At 34.9% G+C, this 18,836-nt stretch overlaps 1 protein-coding gene across 3 annotated transcripts in view; it reads right to left on the minus strand.

The window, feature by feature from the left end:
• Positions 1 to 1,293: 1,293 nt before the first annotated feature.
• LOC145941092 (neo-calmodulin) overlaps positions 1,294 to 18,836 on the minus strand; it is a 60,579-nt gene continuing 43,036 nt past the window's right edge. For all 3 annotated transcript variants that reach the window (XM_083046913.1, XM_083046912.1, XM_083046911.1), the window contains exons 4-7: positions 18,262 to 18,377; positions 6,290 to 6,380; positions 3,310 to 3,366; positions 1,294 to 2,961 (exon numbers count right to left, since the gene is read on the minus strand). In XM_083046913.1, coding sequence (XP_082903039.1) covers positions 2,879 to 2,961; positions 3,310 to 3,366; positions 6,290 to 6,380; positions 18,262 to 18,377 — 347 coding nt within the window. In that variant the 3' untranslated portion in view covers positions 1,294 to 2,878. The remainder of the gene's footprint in view (positions 2,962 to 3,309; positions 3,367 to 6,289; positions 6,381 to 18,261; positions 18,378 to 18,836) is intronic.

Here is an 18,836-nt window from a genome sequence, read left to right on the forward strand (position 1 = left end):
CGATTCGCAATTCTTTTATAGAGACCTGTCTATTAGATAGACAAAGCGATAAAATTCGCGCAATAAAATGCATGTTATATAAAAAAATTCCCGTAGGGATAATTTCGTAGGAATGGAAACGTTTAACGATCAAAATCGATACGATATAATATATAATGACAGAGGATGAATGATGTTACGTTGGGAGGGAAGCGCATGTAATTTGGACCATGTAAATGTCAGTTAACAGAGAATCAGCCGGATGGCATAAGAAAACTTAAGAGAATAGTCCGAAAAAAACTAATATCAAGATTTGAAAAAGGACATCTCTGATAATATATTATATATATATAATTCATAAGCCGAGATAGGCACCAATCGATTATGATACTTATAATAGCAGTGGTCTTATGTTGTTCACTTCTTCTCTCATGTTCGGCTGTTGTAAACGCTCGCTAATTGTTAGGACTATAAGTAAATAAGACTTAAGACTTGTACGTAGAGATCGCATGTACAACAACGTGTACGCATTGTAGACGATGATCGTATAAAATAATACGTACGTACCGTTTGTGTCGTACTCAGTTTTTTAAAGCGTTCGTTCATTCGTTTGTTCGTTCGTTCATTCGTTCATCGTTGAATCAAAGATGATAAGAGGCGGAATTAACAACCAAATGCGACAAGCGAAAGGGAAGTCTTGATCTATATGAATCATTGCGAATAGATATTCTCATATTTTCCGAGAGTTACGAAAGGGACATTGTTACTGTAAAGATATGTAAGTTTATTTATCGCTAATAAAAATGAACGTTTAAGAAAAAAATATACTCTTTTTTTTTTATAATCTAGTAATCCATTAATTCATTAATTAAGAATCCAAGATTTCAAGAGAATCACGATTTCAGGAATGCTTAGAATTTTATATCTGTTAGTGTGAACCGGAAGGATTTAACTCTCGAAAATTGGAAAAGTATCAGAATATAATCAGGGATGGCACAAATTAAGATTCCTAAGAGAATCGCGCAATTGCAGGAATTTTTAGAATTTTAAATCTAGTAGTTTAAACTGAAAAAATTTAATTCTCGGAAATTGGAAAAATATCAGAATATAATCAGCAAAGAGACGGCACATATTAAAATTCGAAGAATCGCAATTCCAGAAATTCCTATAATTTTAAATCTGACAATTAGCTCGGAGAAAAATTAAATTCTTATATAAAAATATATATAGTCAGTAAAGGGAAGGTCTAAGAATTTTAATTCTGAGGGCTTCAGGAAATGGGTTGAAGGGAACGAAATTGATTGAACAACAAAATGTTTTTTAGCGATTTATTAAATCCTTTAAAATATTTTAAACAGCGTGCGGCTTTGTTATTGGCGTTAACAGTGATATAGTCGTTTAAGGTACATAATACGAGGCCCGAAGAGAGGAAAGCGAGCGAAGATCGACATAAGATTCGCTCGCCCGTCCGGCTTGGACGCCGATTGATTTCGGGCGACCATCATTTCCGAGAGGGATCGTGGAAGGTCCATCGATTTGATACGATTATGCAAATCAGCGGGATTGATCGAGCGACGCGATCTTTCGGCCTCCTCTTTCCCTTCGCTCGGAGATCGCGACGGCGCGATCCGATCTTGAGAAGTGTGCGGTGCGTTTCTGTCTCTCTTAAGATTATTTTAAATGGAATATAACATTATCTAGTGTTAGACGCGAGAGTAAAATCGAGAAAAAGTCCACATACGAGACGGAATTCATTACGATCTAGTCGATCTTATATCTTAAAGTCGCCGAGAGGACTCGGAAAAGGATAGAGCCGGCAAGAGAAAACGTTTGCCGCCCTTTCTGATATATCGAAGCAATAGGATCGAAAATACGTGCGAAATGAATTATTTATCTCAACTAGGTTTTAAACATCTCTCGCACTTAATGCTCGCTTTTCGTGTCGCGAGAGATATCTCATACCCAACTCATTCATTGGGATGACACGAGCTGCACTTTTCGAATAACTTCCGTTTTTGCGAGATGAAAGTTATAGCCGACCGCTGATGATTTTTTTATCCATCGTTTTAATTAAATTTATGGCACGTCGCCAGACGAACCGCTTATCGTTGTCCAGGATGGCTAAATCTCACCGAGAGAGATTCGTTACCAACTGCCTCATAATTACCTTGGCGGCAGTTATTATCAGCGACTCGTTAAACGTGCCAAGAAACGCGTCTCGTAATCTCATTATTTTATTTCTGTATTCATTCGATTCAATTTACGTTGCAATCGGAATTTTTATTTCATTTAATATTTTAAAATTAATCTGTTTTTTTTCCTTTTTTTTTTTTTTTCAAATAAAGCTTTTAATCTTTTTAAATATAACGTGTCATTTTTTTAAAAACTTTGTTATAATTTTTAGAATTATAATTTATTTATATTGCGCTCATTTATCAGCAGACGGCTTATAATGACTAGTGGTCAAATAAGGTCTCACGAGCCATAGATGATACTCGTGATTTATCAAGAATCTCTCGCTCGAGGGAAGCTCAATTCATGTCTGACGCATTTAATATATAATACATCAAAAATGCGAATTCGTGCTGGTGTACTCGCGATCATTTGCAGATAATGTAAGTTCAGTGCAGATATTTAACCTATTCACGATGCGCTTAGCGAGACTTTCGCGTTCCAGCGTTAAAATTTGATTCGAAATTGGAGAAGAAGGGTGAGAACTAATAAAACGTAAACGGGTTTGCGAAGTCAAAGTTGAGCCGCGTTTCGTTTGTGAGGCGCAATCGCACGCGATTCGAATTGCAAACCGTGAGAGAAGGAATATTTTGTGCAAGTCGAGAGATTGCACATCGTTTTTGCCTGATCTGGCTTATCTAACAAAGAGATGAGGATAAACGTGATCTTAGAACAGCGGAGATTGTAGCTCTTCTTCTTCGTCTTCTTCGTCTTCGTCGATTCCCGGCTCGCCAAGAGCGTGAACGAATTCTGAAAAAAATTAGAAAAATATTATGAAATGGATATTAAATATTAGGATAATAAAATCTTTCGTCGCGTGGATCTATTTTTATAATAAAGAAAAGAGAGAGAAAAAAGATGTATTTTTCCTTTTATTTATTTCTTATATAGTTTTTAAACAACTTTTACCCTTTTAATATATATATATCTTTGGAAAAGAATTACATTTTCTTTCTATTTTAGATATACAAGTCCATCGATCATCGTACGGATGGATCATGCTTGAGAATAGAAATTGAAATCTCTGTTTTACTGCTGCATTTATCACCATATTTTCTTTACAAGAGAAACTATAATATAATACAAGAGAAATCTTACCGTAAAAATCAATTCGGCCGTCCCCATCCACATCCACTTCCTTAATCATGTCTTCAACTGGAAGCAAAACGAAAGCCTCTTATATCCACGAAGACTATTTTTTTTTTTTTTTCAGAATTACTGAACCACTGAATGAGAATCGTTGTTGTTAGAGAAAGAAATTTACAGATATTTATTCCGGATATATAATCGAGCGAATTTTCGCGTATTTCTACACTATCATCGATTGCGATTGGACGTTTCGGAAAAATGATATGACGCGATATATTTCAGGGGTGATTAAAAAATGTGCGCGTCTTAAATTCGATCCGAATTCAAGCAAGCATTCCTGTCAGCTTCTCTTGCACAAAAATCCACATATATTTTCTTGCAGTAATTTAATTAATATATCATTGACGCGTTCAGCAATGAGGATTAATTCGTATCACGAGTGCCGTCATCGATACCGAAAGAAAGCTATTGCCGATATACCCGCATTATTTCCAAGCAGAATTTATTGCTACGAAAAGGAATGAAGACGGCATTACGGTCCGTTACGGTACAACGCTGGCATTCGAGGACTTTTCTTGAAATGCCTTTCTGAAATTTCCAAAATTAATTTTTAATAATAAAAAAAATTATTCTTATTAAATATTTTTATATTATTAGTCTTGAATTTTATTATTATTTCAAACTAATCAAGGAACTTTACCTCCTTCGATTATGTACATATCGTCTAAAATAGATATGTGATACTTTGAGGATTTTTCATATTTTCAAATTCAAAATTGATCTTCATTTATAAAGATCTTCATTTAGCTTTCTTAATTCGATAATTTACAAACTAATCGTTCAAGGAACGATCTTCCAGTTGTTTTGTGCCACATGTCTGATATCGCGTAAGCTAATGCTCAATCATAAAACTCGATTCAAACAGCAATACATAACTTAATATAATATTGCAATATATAACATATATAACGTAGCAATGTACAATAGTTTACAAACTATAATTCTGCCAATTGTGGCGACTGTCCTGAACTTTGCGCGATTTAGTTTAAATTGATGGTGGCCAATCAAGAAACTTGTGTTGATCGTCGGTCGTGCGAGATTATCAAATTGACTTCCCGGACCGCGATAAACATGTTCCACTTGCATCTCGGCCCGGGAAAAAGAATCATATTTTCGAATCTCTATCGTTGACATCTTAACTTTGCGATAATGCCAACACGTTTTTTGCAACGCGACAGTAAGTTAATAATTATCAGTTTTGAACAATAGTTACGTTGATCGCGTTTTCCTTGATCCATGATTCCTTGCTCCTCGTTCATTTTACAGGAACGTAATTATAGATAAGTGTAATTAACTGCTCGCGCAAGAGCGCGTTTTCTTCACAGAGGGTCAATTATTTTTTTTTTTGAATGCTTTTAAATATATACATTTTTACGTGCGCTTCATCGTGTCAAAGAAATTACGTCGGAGCAATTAAGATCTCCCGGAAGAAATTTCGCCCGGGGAGAAACGTGTGCGTGAAACGTGAATCTCTTCTCGCTCGTATCCTTTCCTAGACGCCTTATAGTCTATTTTTACTCATTAAGCGATATATGTTATTTGTAAACATTCGTATCGCGGATTAAAATGTCATTCTTTGTCAAGTGAAAAGCATCGCTTGCTGCTCGATATAGATGCGCGTCGAATAATCGCGATTCTCGTGTATTTCCAAGACGTTCGAGGATTCAATCAAGATGATTATCGTAATCGCGATTAATACCCGACGTATATTAGTTTCGAGAGGAAACGGTTTCGCAACTAATCGCGGTCCGGATTAATGAGTACATGGCAATGTATTTCGGAGAACATCCACAATATAGCATCGTCTAATTACATAATGCGTAAATTCTATGGGAGCAAATTTATATATATTAATTAATAGAATATAAATTTGTAATATATTCTCTGTGAAGACTATAAATATATCCCCTTCAATGTACGCTGTCCAATACGCGTGAAATTTGTGGAAATCGAATTATCAGTAGTTAATTGGAAATATGTCTTCGAGATGATCCGCGTAATTCTACGGCAATAGCCGCACAATAATCGATATTGTGGCGCGACAAGGGCGCATTTACGATGACACGAGTGATTTAGTTGAGTTCGTTGCTTGCTTTATTTGTGCAAACACTTGATTGGCACGAGCGCGAGCGAAAAAGCTTTTCACGGTAAAATAATCGTGGGGCGCGATAAAGACGCGATCTTTAGGATTTGCGATAGGCGTGTGTCAACAAGCGGAATTAGGAAATTCAAGTTTTGTGACTCCGTGAAATAACAAGGGCAAGTGTGCAAATAATATTCCAGAGCAAAGATAATAACTGAAGAGCGAATTGGGGAAATGCTACATTCCTCTCGTGGAAATTCTGTTAAATATTGCGCAAGAAGCGATATATACATATACAGCACGGTTTTATTTGATCAGACCAAATTGCAATCCGATTTATTTTCAGCAAAGTCAGGTTGAAAATGGACCATCAATTTTAGTTATTTAATTAATAAGCTTGTTTATATTTTGAAACAAAGTATTATCGAGAAATCATTGAAATTTAATTACTTTTGTAAAATTGCGAAATCGGATTTTGTTTGCTTATAAAATTATATTTGCAGATTTATGTTATTTTGTCACGAATAAAATCATTTCTATAATATCGATATCAAGTTAATATAATAATAATAATAATGTTAATAATAAATACAAATTTTTGTTAAAATAATATTTAATTAAATAGAAATGTCAATTCGAATAATAAATTCCCAACTTTACCATGAAACACGTTTTCCGGGAATCAATCGGTTTTAGGTGTGCCAATTTAGGAAATGGTCTACTTTGGCTTTTATTGCCAAAGTTTCTCTTATCAAAAGTATTTTAGACGGCAAGTTATATCCACGTAATCGCGTCACGTTCATCGCAATAGACCCATCAATGAATACATTAATACTTAATACTTACTTTCCTCCTCGGAAAGATCTTCTCCCAAACATTGCAATACCGCTCTAAGGTCCGACGCAGTGATATATCCACGATTATGTTTGTCAAACACCTGCGCAACACAAATAAACAGAAAATCAATTCAATATGTAATTATGCAAACTGTTTTGCTCATTTATTTTTCAACTCATTAGCGGAAGCATTATGTAATATAAAATATCTGCAACGGTAAGAAATAAAAATTTAATTGCATCGTTTGTACCGGTAACTTTTATTAATTTCGATTCCTTTGAAATATGTTCGGATAATCGCGACAGAAATCAATATCTTCTCACATCGAGTTTGTTATTACATCACCCTTCTGAATTTCTTGCAATCACATAGCGGCTTTGGGGGGAAAAAAAAGATACGCCAATTATTTTTTTTTCTTTTACGCGGAAAATAAGCCTCTCTTCGAAGCTCACTTTACGATTGCGAAGACATTTCGCCTATCCGTCCTTACTTTCATCCTCATTATTAAACAGGAACGTTCTGACGAGCGATGTCGACTTTTCTGACGATTGAGGAAGAAAAAACCGAGACGAATACAGATACGAAGGGACTGCAGACGAGGGATCAATCATTCTTCCCTATTATTTATTGTACACACGACAGTCTATTCTAGTAACACAATTTGTACGAAATCGAAGCAAGCAGACGCGAATCGAATCGCCCAGACTCTTCTCGAAATAGAATTGGGATTGATGTTGCATCAGAGAATTGCTCTCTTCGAAATATTCGCTGGTCTAGTGTATGAGCGCTCATGCTGCTACATTTAACAGCAATGTTCTCTTCAATGCTGCGATAGATTTACTGAAGCAATGATAGGAGCATTGTCGAAATTCGTCAAATTCGGACAAGGATTGTGTTTATACAAAATTCTTCGTTCTTCGCCCCCGCGAAGAGTCTGAGACTATAGGAGATTTACTACGAGGGGTACTTTGGTATTTAGCGTACAAGACAATGCAGAAATACGTGCTATTGGAAGCAATATATTGTTGCGCACGATATTACTAACTCGTACGAGCATCGCCAGCTTGTTTCACATGGCTTGTCTAAGTTACATTAATGAGAAGTTATTGCAAGTACAGAGCAGCAGCTTAGAATACGTCGTCGACCTACGTTTGCAATCTCCTCCTTGTTTTCCTCCGATATCTACTAGAGCATCCCTTTGTTCCTTTGTAGAGGCAAAGAGGCTTACCCTAAACATCGAACTATAGCTTTGCGTATAATTCAGAGACAGCGTCTGTATTTTGCAAACTAGAGACTCTTACGCAGAATTTTATTTTCTCACTCTGGCACTTAGATTAGAAACAGAAAGATAAATTGAAAAAATATATGAAAATAAAATTTTTCGTATAAAGTTTGATTTTGAAAAAATTGGCTTTTAAAATTGTAAAATTAATATCTTTTCTTTTTATCAAGTTTAGAGCACATATACATACATATATACAAAGATCATATGACGTCCTGACGTAAGAATTATAGAAATATTATATATAAAAAAACTCTTTATTTTATAAAAGTATTCGAAATTATAAAAAATGATCGAAAATATATGTAATATAAATTATATTAGGAAAGTTGTATGTAAAGTTTTTCAGAAACATTTATTTTAAATAAGAGGCATTTTTAATTAATATATTAAGTTTTTATTTTAATTAATATATTAAGTCTTTTTTTTTAATAATCATTAAAACACACTTCTTTAGAGTTTATTTTTGACGTTTTATATTTTATATTTTGATAACACTCGTCGCAGGACGAGTTTCACGATGTAGAGATCTTTGAGAATTATAGAAGCCTAAAAAAACAGGAAAAATATAATCAAAATTTCTCCATCTTAAAAGTTGATTTTCTTAAAAACAAACTTTCTTAGGTAAAAAATATTATTTTACAATTTCAATTTATTTTTTTAGGAGTACTTCAATCTTATATCACAATAACCTCGCGATTCATTTTTTCTATATATCTTATACAAATATATATGTAATTTATACGAAACATATGAAAAAATATAGTTTACGTATGTTAAGTATATGTATAAAATGTTATAATATATAAAAGTATAAAAAATACATATAATCTTTATATAATTTCGTTTAATTTGTGAATTTTATAAGGCACATCTATATACATATCTTATCCAGAAAAATCAGTACAGCAATCAGCTTGCTATGTCACAAATATAACTATATCTTTATACCTATACCTGTAATGCGATAACACGAGCTAAAATGACGAAATATATTTTTGCAGTGCGGCTCAAAACTAACACGACAGATAGGCAGATATTTGTCATTTTTCTTCGGTGAAAGTCACCAGAGTGGTTCCGTTTCCGACGAAAGTCAGGAGAGAAAGTGCCAAGAAAATGGGACATGGAAGGTTGGAAAAGAAAATATCGCGTCGAGGTGGAATAGGCCTAAGTGATGTCTCTTATTGCTATTCTCATCAGAATTTCGGACAACTATTCTAGTTATACATATCTCTAATGCGTCGCTGTCGGCTGATATTGCAATTGGACAATCGTTACAGCAATTAGTAAATCATTTAGCTTAGTGACCACTCGATTGTTCCGACTAATTGATGTTAAGGTTTGTTTACATCGTACCATTCTCTCTTAGAAGTGTGCATTAACAGTTCTCTAAATTCATCAATTTAATTACCGAAATTAATTAATTACAGTTATAATTGTTAATTAATTGTGCGTACTTCTCGTTATGATTAATTTAATTCTAACTATTAGTTCTACCATTGATTGTAAAGTTTGAATTGCTTTACTGAAAACATCTAGTTTAAACATATATTTTCTCATATATTTAAAATCGGCGAAATTGATATTTTTATTTGCCCTACGAAAATAACGAATGTTAATTTTGCTAATAAAATGATGCGTATACGCTTTTAAATTTCTCATATGAAACATTTGTATAGATTTACGACATTAATTTGCATATCTCAATGTTAGGGGGACGTACTGTTTGCTTTTTCTCTTATTCTAGACTCTAGACATTTAAATCGAAGGATTATGCGAAAAATAAATCATTCCCTTTACCCCGTAGTAACACTGCCTGTCCGATAAGAGTCGAAGAAAAATATTACACGATTAACACGTTCATTAGCATGCTAATGCAAACTGAGGAATTTCTTAAATTTTTTTAGGAAATGCAACTGCTCGCAGCACTTTGCCGGTGTTAAATTTTCTCTCTCTTTCTCTCGGAATGTTTTTTTTTATTTTTTTTCTCGTCTTCATTTCGAAAGTTATCCACGCCAAGTTTTGAATCTTTCGCTGGAATACGTCAGCGCGTTTCTGCTATAATTCACGATACATATTTTAAAACTTGAATTATGGCACTTTCAAAACGACGAACGATTACAGATTGCTCGTAGTTTTGCGGCATTCGTATCACGAGTCTGAAAATTCCCGAATATATGTATATACAATATTGTTCTATCGATATATCGTCGACAAAAAAGACTTGTGCGTTGCAACATTCACCACCGACGTTTTCGCGGTTTGACAATTGAACCTCCGTGAAAACAGCTACTATTCCCGAATCTTCAACGACTCTCTCTTGCACTTTGCAATTCGATATTGCCTGCAGCGGATACACTCGATTGCTATTATTTGTTTTTGTACGGTTGCATTTGTTCGAGACTATATATTCGTTTTTCTCGCTCCTTTTATCTTGGCGGTCGTGTCACGTTGTATTCGCTGTTAGTATATACTGTTTGTCTTTTTTTTTTATTCGCCCCAAGGGAATTGTTGTTACGAATTTTTGAGCCGTTCCGTGCCATGCATACTTTCTTTCATTTTTTTTTATCTCGTGTTCTCGACTTTGTGCTATGAGAACAATTTTAACCTTTTATACTCGCAGTTAGTGAAAGACTCTCTCTCTTTCCGAAACGATTAAATCGATAGTTAAAATTGATGGTATTTCCGGATATATGCCTCTTGCAAAAATCATGATTTTGATACAAGATAAATGTCTTTCAGATTGCAAATACAACACTATTTGGATATTAGATTTCGCCAGATCTCTTCGAACTTCGGCGTTATTTCACGATGTAATCTCGCGTTTCTCTCTCTCTCTTTCTCACACGAGAAAACTTCCTCTTTTCTCTTCTCACGTCATAAATCTTACTATCTATCCGCGATACTCTTCGGCAGGTTGCGGTTGAATCGCCCACCCTCTTCCTCCCTTTTTACAACTGCCTTCGAGTTGTTCTTGCATCCTGACCGCTTGTTTTCCGCACCCTTTATACGTTTTCCGGTGGTGCTTTCTCTCCTTCATTTTCCTCTTCTCCTTCACATCTTTTATCCCAGATATGATACAATCTGGTGGCGTCACGGTGGTGGTCGAGTCACGGAGATTAAAATATCGACTTTGTAACTACAATACATCGCGTTTGACCCCAATGTCCCGATCGTTAAACACTTTAGCGAGCTATGCAGTTTAAAAAGCCGAAAGAGCCTCTCGGAATCGCATTTCGTTGTTAGCAAATTCTATATAAATGTGGAATACAAAGAATTTTTTGTATAACATTACAAAAAATTTCAAGAATAGTCGCAAATTGTCGCAATATTTTCGAATCCCTTGAGGATGAGATAATTTAATATAAAATATATTAGTAATAATTCTTTTAATCAAGTTTGCTGTTAAATAACCGAAAATTATCTGAGAATTTTTTTTTACAAAAACTCAACAGAAATTGATGATCAAAGAACTTCAATTGATGTATATTTTTGCAATAAAAAAAAGCACACAAAAGCAAGCTGAAGAAAAGAAAGGTTCGCTGGATCTTGTATTGTAGAATTGCGAAATATCACAATAATCCTGCCATCAAACTGTCACTAGAACAAATTTAAACTTGGACGCGTTCTATTGTAAGCCCAAATAATGCGTTTGCGCGTGCCTAAGGAAAAATCTAAACGAACGATTGACATAATTCGCATAGATAAGGGAAAACGACGCAGTTACGGCGACAGGCAGTATCTGAATGCGTGTTGAGACTATGAAAGAATTCACGTCAAACAATCCGCGGACAACCTTGAACAATAAAGAGTTCCTCCAGGAAGGAATTTAATAAAAAAAAAATTCTACATTAATAGCTTCAGAAACGGCAGATAGCAGACAGAACCAGTGGAAACGCGGGAATTTAATGAAGGGCAATTAGATCGTCTGAAAGTAAATTCGATAAGATGACTCGCGCAAAGATTCACGGTAACAAGAATCACAAATTGTACTGTCCCTGAGAACTCATTTTTCTTCGTTATTTATATTTTTATTTTATTACAGAGTATCTCATTCCACATCTCTTTCTACGTCTCCGAAAAATTTCAGTTTTTTTAAATCTTGTCCTAAAAATGATATATTTGCACGACTCAAGTTTTAATTAATCGTATATCTCACAGATTCTTTTTATTAAATTTTTATTAATAAATAATTTTCATTGTAATTCTCTATAAAACATTTTATTAAATATTAATATAGAACTAACATAGTTACAATATTTGATTGATTATGCGCACCGTTAAATTTATACCAATGCCGTATATATCACTTTTGATCAAGATTGTAAAAGTCGTAGAATTTTTCGATCTTTACGCAAACGCTTCGAATGCATTTCGTCAGAAAAAAAAAAAAAAAAAAAACGAGAGAGCGACTTGCATATGTTAGAGGGAATACATCGAAAAATAACACCGACACAGCGAGAATTCGTCGGATAACCAGACAAGTGACAAAGAAGTAGCTCGGGAGAAACGTCGGTAGACAATCCGAAAGAATAGTCGTAGCAAGGGGAAAAGTCCTCTGCGAAGCAGACGTCATTAGAATGTATTGTGGTGTAACAGTTTGGCACTCTTGTTTCTATCACGCAGCGGCTATCCAGCTCGCCTAGAGTGGATTTTCTCTTATCCCTTTCTTTCTCGCTTCTTCGTCACTCCCCGATGCTATCATCGATTACAACTATAAATGTGTTTTGCGAAGATTGACGGTTTATTTACCGCCACTAATCAAGCGAAGTCACGTTAGTTTTATCAATCTTTAATTTTAATTGTATAAGAAAAATGCTGAAGAGAAGATCGCCAATTTTAGAATTAAAATATTATAGAAAAATAACAATTTATTTAATTGTAAAAATCGATTGAAAAATTGGCCAAGTATTTTATTTGATAAACGTAAATATTATACGTAAACGTATGCAAAGAAATCGAAGAGAGCGGAATGAATTCTTACTAAATTATTTAGATCGAAAAAATAGCAAACGCCAAAAATAATAAAAGTCTTGTTATCAAAAATGTATTAAGATATTATGATATATGAATATATGTGTGTATATATTAAGTATATGAACAAACAAATGCGAATTTTCGTCATTAAAATTCGGAAGATGTGTGCATCATAGTAAATAAATACGAAACAAAATGTTTTTTCGTAGAATTCAATTAGTATTTGATCCGATTCACTCATGAACGATCAAAGAAAGTTTTAAATAAATTTGATTTCGTTTCGTTCGTTCGTTGTTCGCTAGCTTACAAGTGTATACGCACTTTTTAAAGGTCGAGACTCGAGTACACAGATGGAGGCGAGAACAAAAGAAGTCCAGCCAACCGTAATAAAACTGATTTTAACTACAGGAATGTTTCAATCTTTTATTTTTAAATTTCCTTCCTATAATACAAATAAAAGTTAAATAGCACAAATAGCACAAAATAAAATTACATAAAATGATCACCACTCTGACGTAATAAAGTGTCAAGATTATATTTCTTTTAATAATTGAGCATTAATTCCATTAATTAAATATGACTAAAGTGCAGTTAAAACAAAGCTTAATTAAAAAAAAATAAACTTACGTTTCCACATACAATTATTCTTTCGTTAATCATCCACACGAGCTGAACATCCAAGATAAATAAAGATTCTTTTGCGTAAAAGAATTAAAAACATCGCACGAAGGTGAAAAATCGAGAGAAAGAGAAAAAGAAGAAAAAGAGAAGAGAAGGAGGATATTGAGCATGAGATCGAGATCTTGGTCTTTGTCGACACAGCGAAAACGAGGGCGATTCTCGACTGACTGGACCGAACACGTTTTCGGTCACAGGATCTGGATTCACAAGGAAGGATATTGGTCGACGATAGTAAGAAACGGAAAAATGTGTGACCGGATTGCGAATAAGCGCGATGAATGGAGCATGAATGCCGAGATGAGAATTTGTCGGACAAAACGTGTAGTTCTTCGAAGGCGCGACATATATCTTCCGGGGAAGAATAGTCTTCGGGGAGAAGACGTTGTCGGAAACGAGACGAACGTGGGGAATGTTTCGGAGCTCGGACTGTGTACAGTTAATGGAGAGCCCCAGCGTTCTTTCAGAGGAAACCTGCAGCACTTTTAGCGCGGCCTTTTACCAAACTGCTGGAGCTCGAAGATATATTCGCGTAAGGAAGCTCGCAGCAGCTGCTCGAAATAAAGTGCGCGTTAAAAGGAGGCGATCCCAGAGGGAAATTGGCGCTGCTCGTTTTTGCTTTACGTTTTTACTCCGCGTATTAGATTACCGCGGTTCCTACCAGCGTCGTTTCTGTTTGACGAAAAAGAGCGCAATGGTCTGTTCGTTTTATATCTCTTTCTCCTGCTGTCAACGAAGAACGGAGATCTTTTTGAAGTAAATATGCGGATAGAGAGAGACGAAGAGTTAGTTAGAAAAGTGAATTAATTAAGCCGCTCCGAGACCGCTACTATTTACCTACCGAAGTCATCGATGCGGTTTGATCTCAGTTTTTGTATACTTTTTTCATCGCGAGTCAATTCGATCTAATTAGTCGAGCAGAATATTTAGATGAATTAATTAAGTAGCGTAGCATATTTAATCTGAATGTGTTATGTGTGATCTTAGGCAGGAATATAGTCGGTTAGTCGAATAGCAAGCAAATGTGCAACGGGCACGTTGTTAAGACCTCGAGTTCTGTATTCCGGTTTTATACTTCGTTTTGATTCTGTGTTCAGCCATCTGGATAGGTTTACAATCTTTCGGAGTATTTCCGGGATAGAAGCCAGACGATGCAACTGAGTCGGGTATAGGTCCTTTCCATTGTCAGTCAAGATAAACCTGAGCCAAGGCGCATTCGCCAAGACGCAGTATATTAAGCACAATGCAACGTGCAAAACTCGCGAAATTCCGACGAATTTGATTTTAGATGCGTGAATCATCGCGTATACTCGGTATTTTCGTTTAATATAAGAAGTGTAAATAATTTTTATTCGATCTCACGGTATTTACACTTTGTATAACGTAATATCTTTTTTCATTAACAAATTAAAATGACGTTCTTCTCAATAATGTATTATCGTGTCAACTCAGCGTGTATACACAACGCGCTAAATTGCGAAAACAGCACATAAACAGATGTGATTACTGTAAATTTAATCAGGCTCCCATTTCAATTAAATATCATTCATGGAAATAAAATCTCACTTAACTTCTGTTTAGATGTCGCTGTAAATCGAATTGTATTGGTTATTTGAGCACTTTGACGAGAAACTCATTTATTCCCGAAAGCGATATCGTGTTCAAATGCGGTCTTTAATCGAGATAAAACTCTGTGGAGAATCGACGATTTTCCCAAAAAAACGACGTAATCTCGTTGGTTTGATCTACCCCGTGATTGTATCACGTGCGAAGTGTCGGAGACAAAAGTTTTCTTCTTCCACTTCTTTTTCTTCTTTACGAAGAAGAAACGAGAATGTTTATAAAGGGGAAATTCTGCCCGCGGGAAGGAAAAGGATGATCGGGGAAGAATCTAAAGTAAACATCGCGTCCCTGTATTCCGACATGACTTTGCGAATAATTATAGGATGCTCATTTGCTTACGCGGCAGAAAGTTCAATGAGTAATATAATCGGGATCGGCTGACGTTTGTCTCCTCGCTTGGTCCCTCTCAATCTTAATAAACTTTCCGAAATTTAGCGACTTTGAATGGAATTATTACAATCGCTTCTCCTCGCGGAGACAATCGCGAATCAGAATTGCTTTATCGCCATAACTTTCGCTGCCACTCCCGCTTTAAATCAAAAGGATCCTGTCAAAAACGTCACGAAATTCGTTATTCGCGCGCTTCGAAACCGCAGGATCTGTTCGATTGAAAAATCCGTCAAAAACGTCTCGGGATCTACTCGCGTAGAATGAAATCCAGGGAATGTATTCAACCGAAAAATCTGATTTGAAATCGTCTTGAGATCTATCGGCATATATTGAAACATAAAATCCTGGAGGTGTTCGACTGATAAAAAAAGAAAAAAAAAAAACCTCGTTTCTAAAGCGAGTTTACGGCTATATATTACATCCTGCGCGCTTGTTGTAAGATTTACGACACTTATACGACTTTTCTACGGAGTTTCTCGATTCGGTTAGAATGCCGAAACACACTCGTCTTCGTGGAGGCGAGGTCAGCGCGAATTAGATTCAGTATTCCGTAAAATCAAGCGTCGTACGTTTCTCCGGAACTGAATAGGATCTGGCGGTGACTACTGCCAACCGATCTGGTAAGGTAACCCGAACAAATACCAATGGTACTTGTAAGGGGACCGTACACCGATCGAGTGCACTTCTGGTGAAGTCGACACTCCGTGTTTTCCGTCGTCCCGACGTAACATCTTTCCTCACCATTTTTTCAAGACAAGGTATCCCGCCCGTTTTCGTATATATCTTTCCGAACCTATCTCTTTATACAAACTTTTCTCTTCCTTAGATTTATCTTCTTCATTGGAAAACTTTTACAGACTTTGGATAAATTCCACTCGCGTCTTTAGATATTTTTAAGATATTTATTTTTCTCGCGCAGACGGAAGACTATTTGTGTATTTTTCGTAAGTATGTTAACGTTAAACTATCCAATTTCGTTAAAAGAATCGCGCTTAACGCGAACTTTTTAATCGATCAATTTCAATTAAAACTGGTAACTTTACGCGATCGAATCGTAGAGCGCATTTTTCTTGCAACAACGGTTTAGAGAGCCGTGCTGCATTAAATGTGCCGAGTATTTTGTGCTGATCCCGATTTATCCATAGTTTAACGGTAAAGCGAAAGGTACATGTATCACGGGCAAATGCATTATTCATAGAAGAATATCTTCGTTGATAAGAAGCAGTAAAACGTAAAACTTTACGATCCTATCATCTTTCAACGTTTTGCACCCATAAAGTCAGCATATAACTTCGATTAAAATGTTTTTATAACGTATCGCTATTACCGAGATTCGATGAAGTAGATCCTAAATCTATCAATTAACATTTGAAAAATTAAATTATACTTGTGTAGTTTTTTCACCGAAAAATTTTCATTTTTTTTCATATTTGATTATATTAATTTTATCCACTCTGATTTACAGCACATAAAACGTATACGCAATGGAGAAACTTGAGAAATAAAATAAGTTAAAAAAACTTCCACCTACTCACATATTTTTCTTCCTGTAACAAGCGAAATTTTTCCTTAAAAACGATGACAGTTTACGTGCAATTTCGTTTTAAGCGGCGCAAATATTGTATGCAATTTCTAGTCGAAATATTTATCGAATTCTTTACTCACGATATGTACATGTATGCATATATATATATATATATATATATATATATATATATATATATACACACACATATATATATATCTATAATACGTACTTTATGCCGCTTTTATGGCGTGTGGGTTTCGCGTGCAGGGATACCGTGTAAAGATTTTCTTTATTTCTCGCATCCTCCCACTTCTGTCACTTTAAATAACCGCATTATACATATGTAATCGCGAGTATTATGGGGTCGATGTCGTCGAACGCTATATACATTTTTCACGATAAACCGTGTCGGAAATTTCGATGAGGGGTAGGTAACCCGGGATCGGAATTTATTTTATTACGGAAAGATCGAGAATTGCACTCTCCGGAAACCCCATTGAGCTCGGAGTTTCAGTTTTCTGATCCCTATTTCATGATCATCTCGCGAATCAAACTTTTTCGTATAAATCCGAGATATATATATATATATATATATATATATATATATATGCTCGTTTATTTATTTAATATTTATTTATTATTATGTGAACCCAAGTCCCCTCCAATGTTAAGAATATATACAATTCATATCCGAAGTAATAAGATCGTATCGATATTATTACAGTAAATAAAATAAATAAAATAGAAAATGTCAACAAGGAAAAATATAAAAGATGTTGAAGAAATTGTAATAATTAAATGATTTCGAAATAATTAAGATATAATCATAAAATAATCTTGAACAGATTTAAGGAGTTTAAATGTACGTAAAGTCCGCCGTATCAATGGACCGTAATTAATCTAGAAAGTTATCTGAATGGTTCTGTTATTCATATTAAAAGTAACGATCTCGAATTTTAAACTCTCAAAAAATAAAGATTAAGAGATACACTTGACGATAAAGATTGATCAAATGTCTCGCCTTCAACCATAAAACATGCGCGTAGCGGAAAACTTATTAACGTGATGCATAAGGTATGCATAAAACACTCAAGTATTCACAGTGCATGTCGCTTGGCCATTACGAACTTTTGCATTCTGTGAACAATGTACCCTAAAGAGCCGCCAGGGCGTAATTTGCAAGCTAGCTGTCGTCTTATCTTTTAGTCTCCCGCGAAAGAAGCAGGCTCTATCATCTCGTGAAAGGATGTTGGAGCAAATCCTCTCACTTGCCTCATATAAAGAGGAAGTTGACCGAAAAGGATCCCGGTAATCCGATCGAAATTGCCTAGTCTACGAGAAAATACTCCTTGTTCGACATTAGCGTGTTCTACCTACGTAAAGCCGCGGCTAGAATTTATCTAACAATTGCGTGGAACAAATCCAGGACGAAAAAGCGGCCGGTCACGCGATCGGGAGATTCAAATAAAACGAATGACGCAAAATTGCAATTATTGTACTCACTCGAAAGGCATCTCGCAATTCTTGTTCTTCCTGATCCTGATCCGAGGGAGCAGCCGTGTTTGCACCAATGTTGCTCACGATCTCGACGAATTCTTCAAAGCTGACGTTTCCGTCACCTGAAAAAAATCATGTTAAAGCTATATGAAAATCATTAAATATAAATAATATAAAATTAATATATAAATATAAAAAAAATATATATATATAAAATATATAAATAAATATATAAAAAGTAAATTCTGATGAAAATTTACGATGAATATTTTTTCAAAGATAATGAAATAAAATAATGATACGATGGAATTAAAAATGTCAATTTCAGAGATAATAAAATTATGAAAGGTATTTAATATTTTCTAATAATTATTTTTTTTTTAATCTGTATAATCCATATAAGATTCTTCAAAATAAATTACAATAATAAATTTCACAATAAATTTCACAATCTTTAATTAAATGCGCAATTTAATTGTGCATGTAAAATACAGAAAGTCCTGATTGCACAGAAATAGAAAACTTTCTTCGTCATTTAAATGCAGGGCCAACATTTCCAAGTTCCCCAGGAGAACTGGAAA

The sequence above is a fragment of the Prenolepis imparis genome, unplaced genomic scaffold (genome assembly GCF_030444845.1).
Source record: "Prenolepis imparis isolate NDT839.2.m4 unplaced genomic scaffold, iyPreImpa1.0 SCAF_9, whole genome shotgun sequence".
NCBI lineage: Eukaryota > Metazoa > Arthropoda > Insecta > Hymenoptera > Formicidae > Prenolepis > Prenolepis imparis.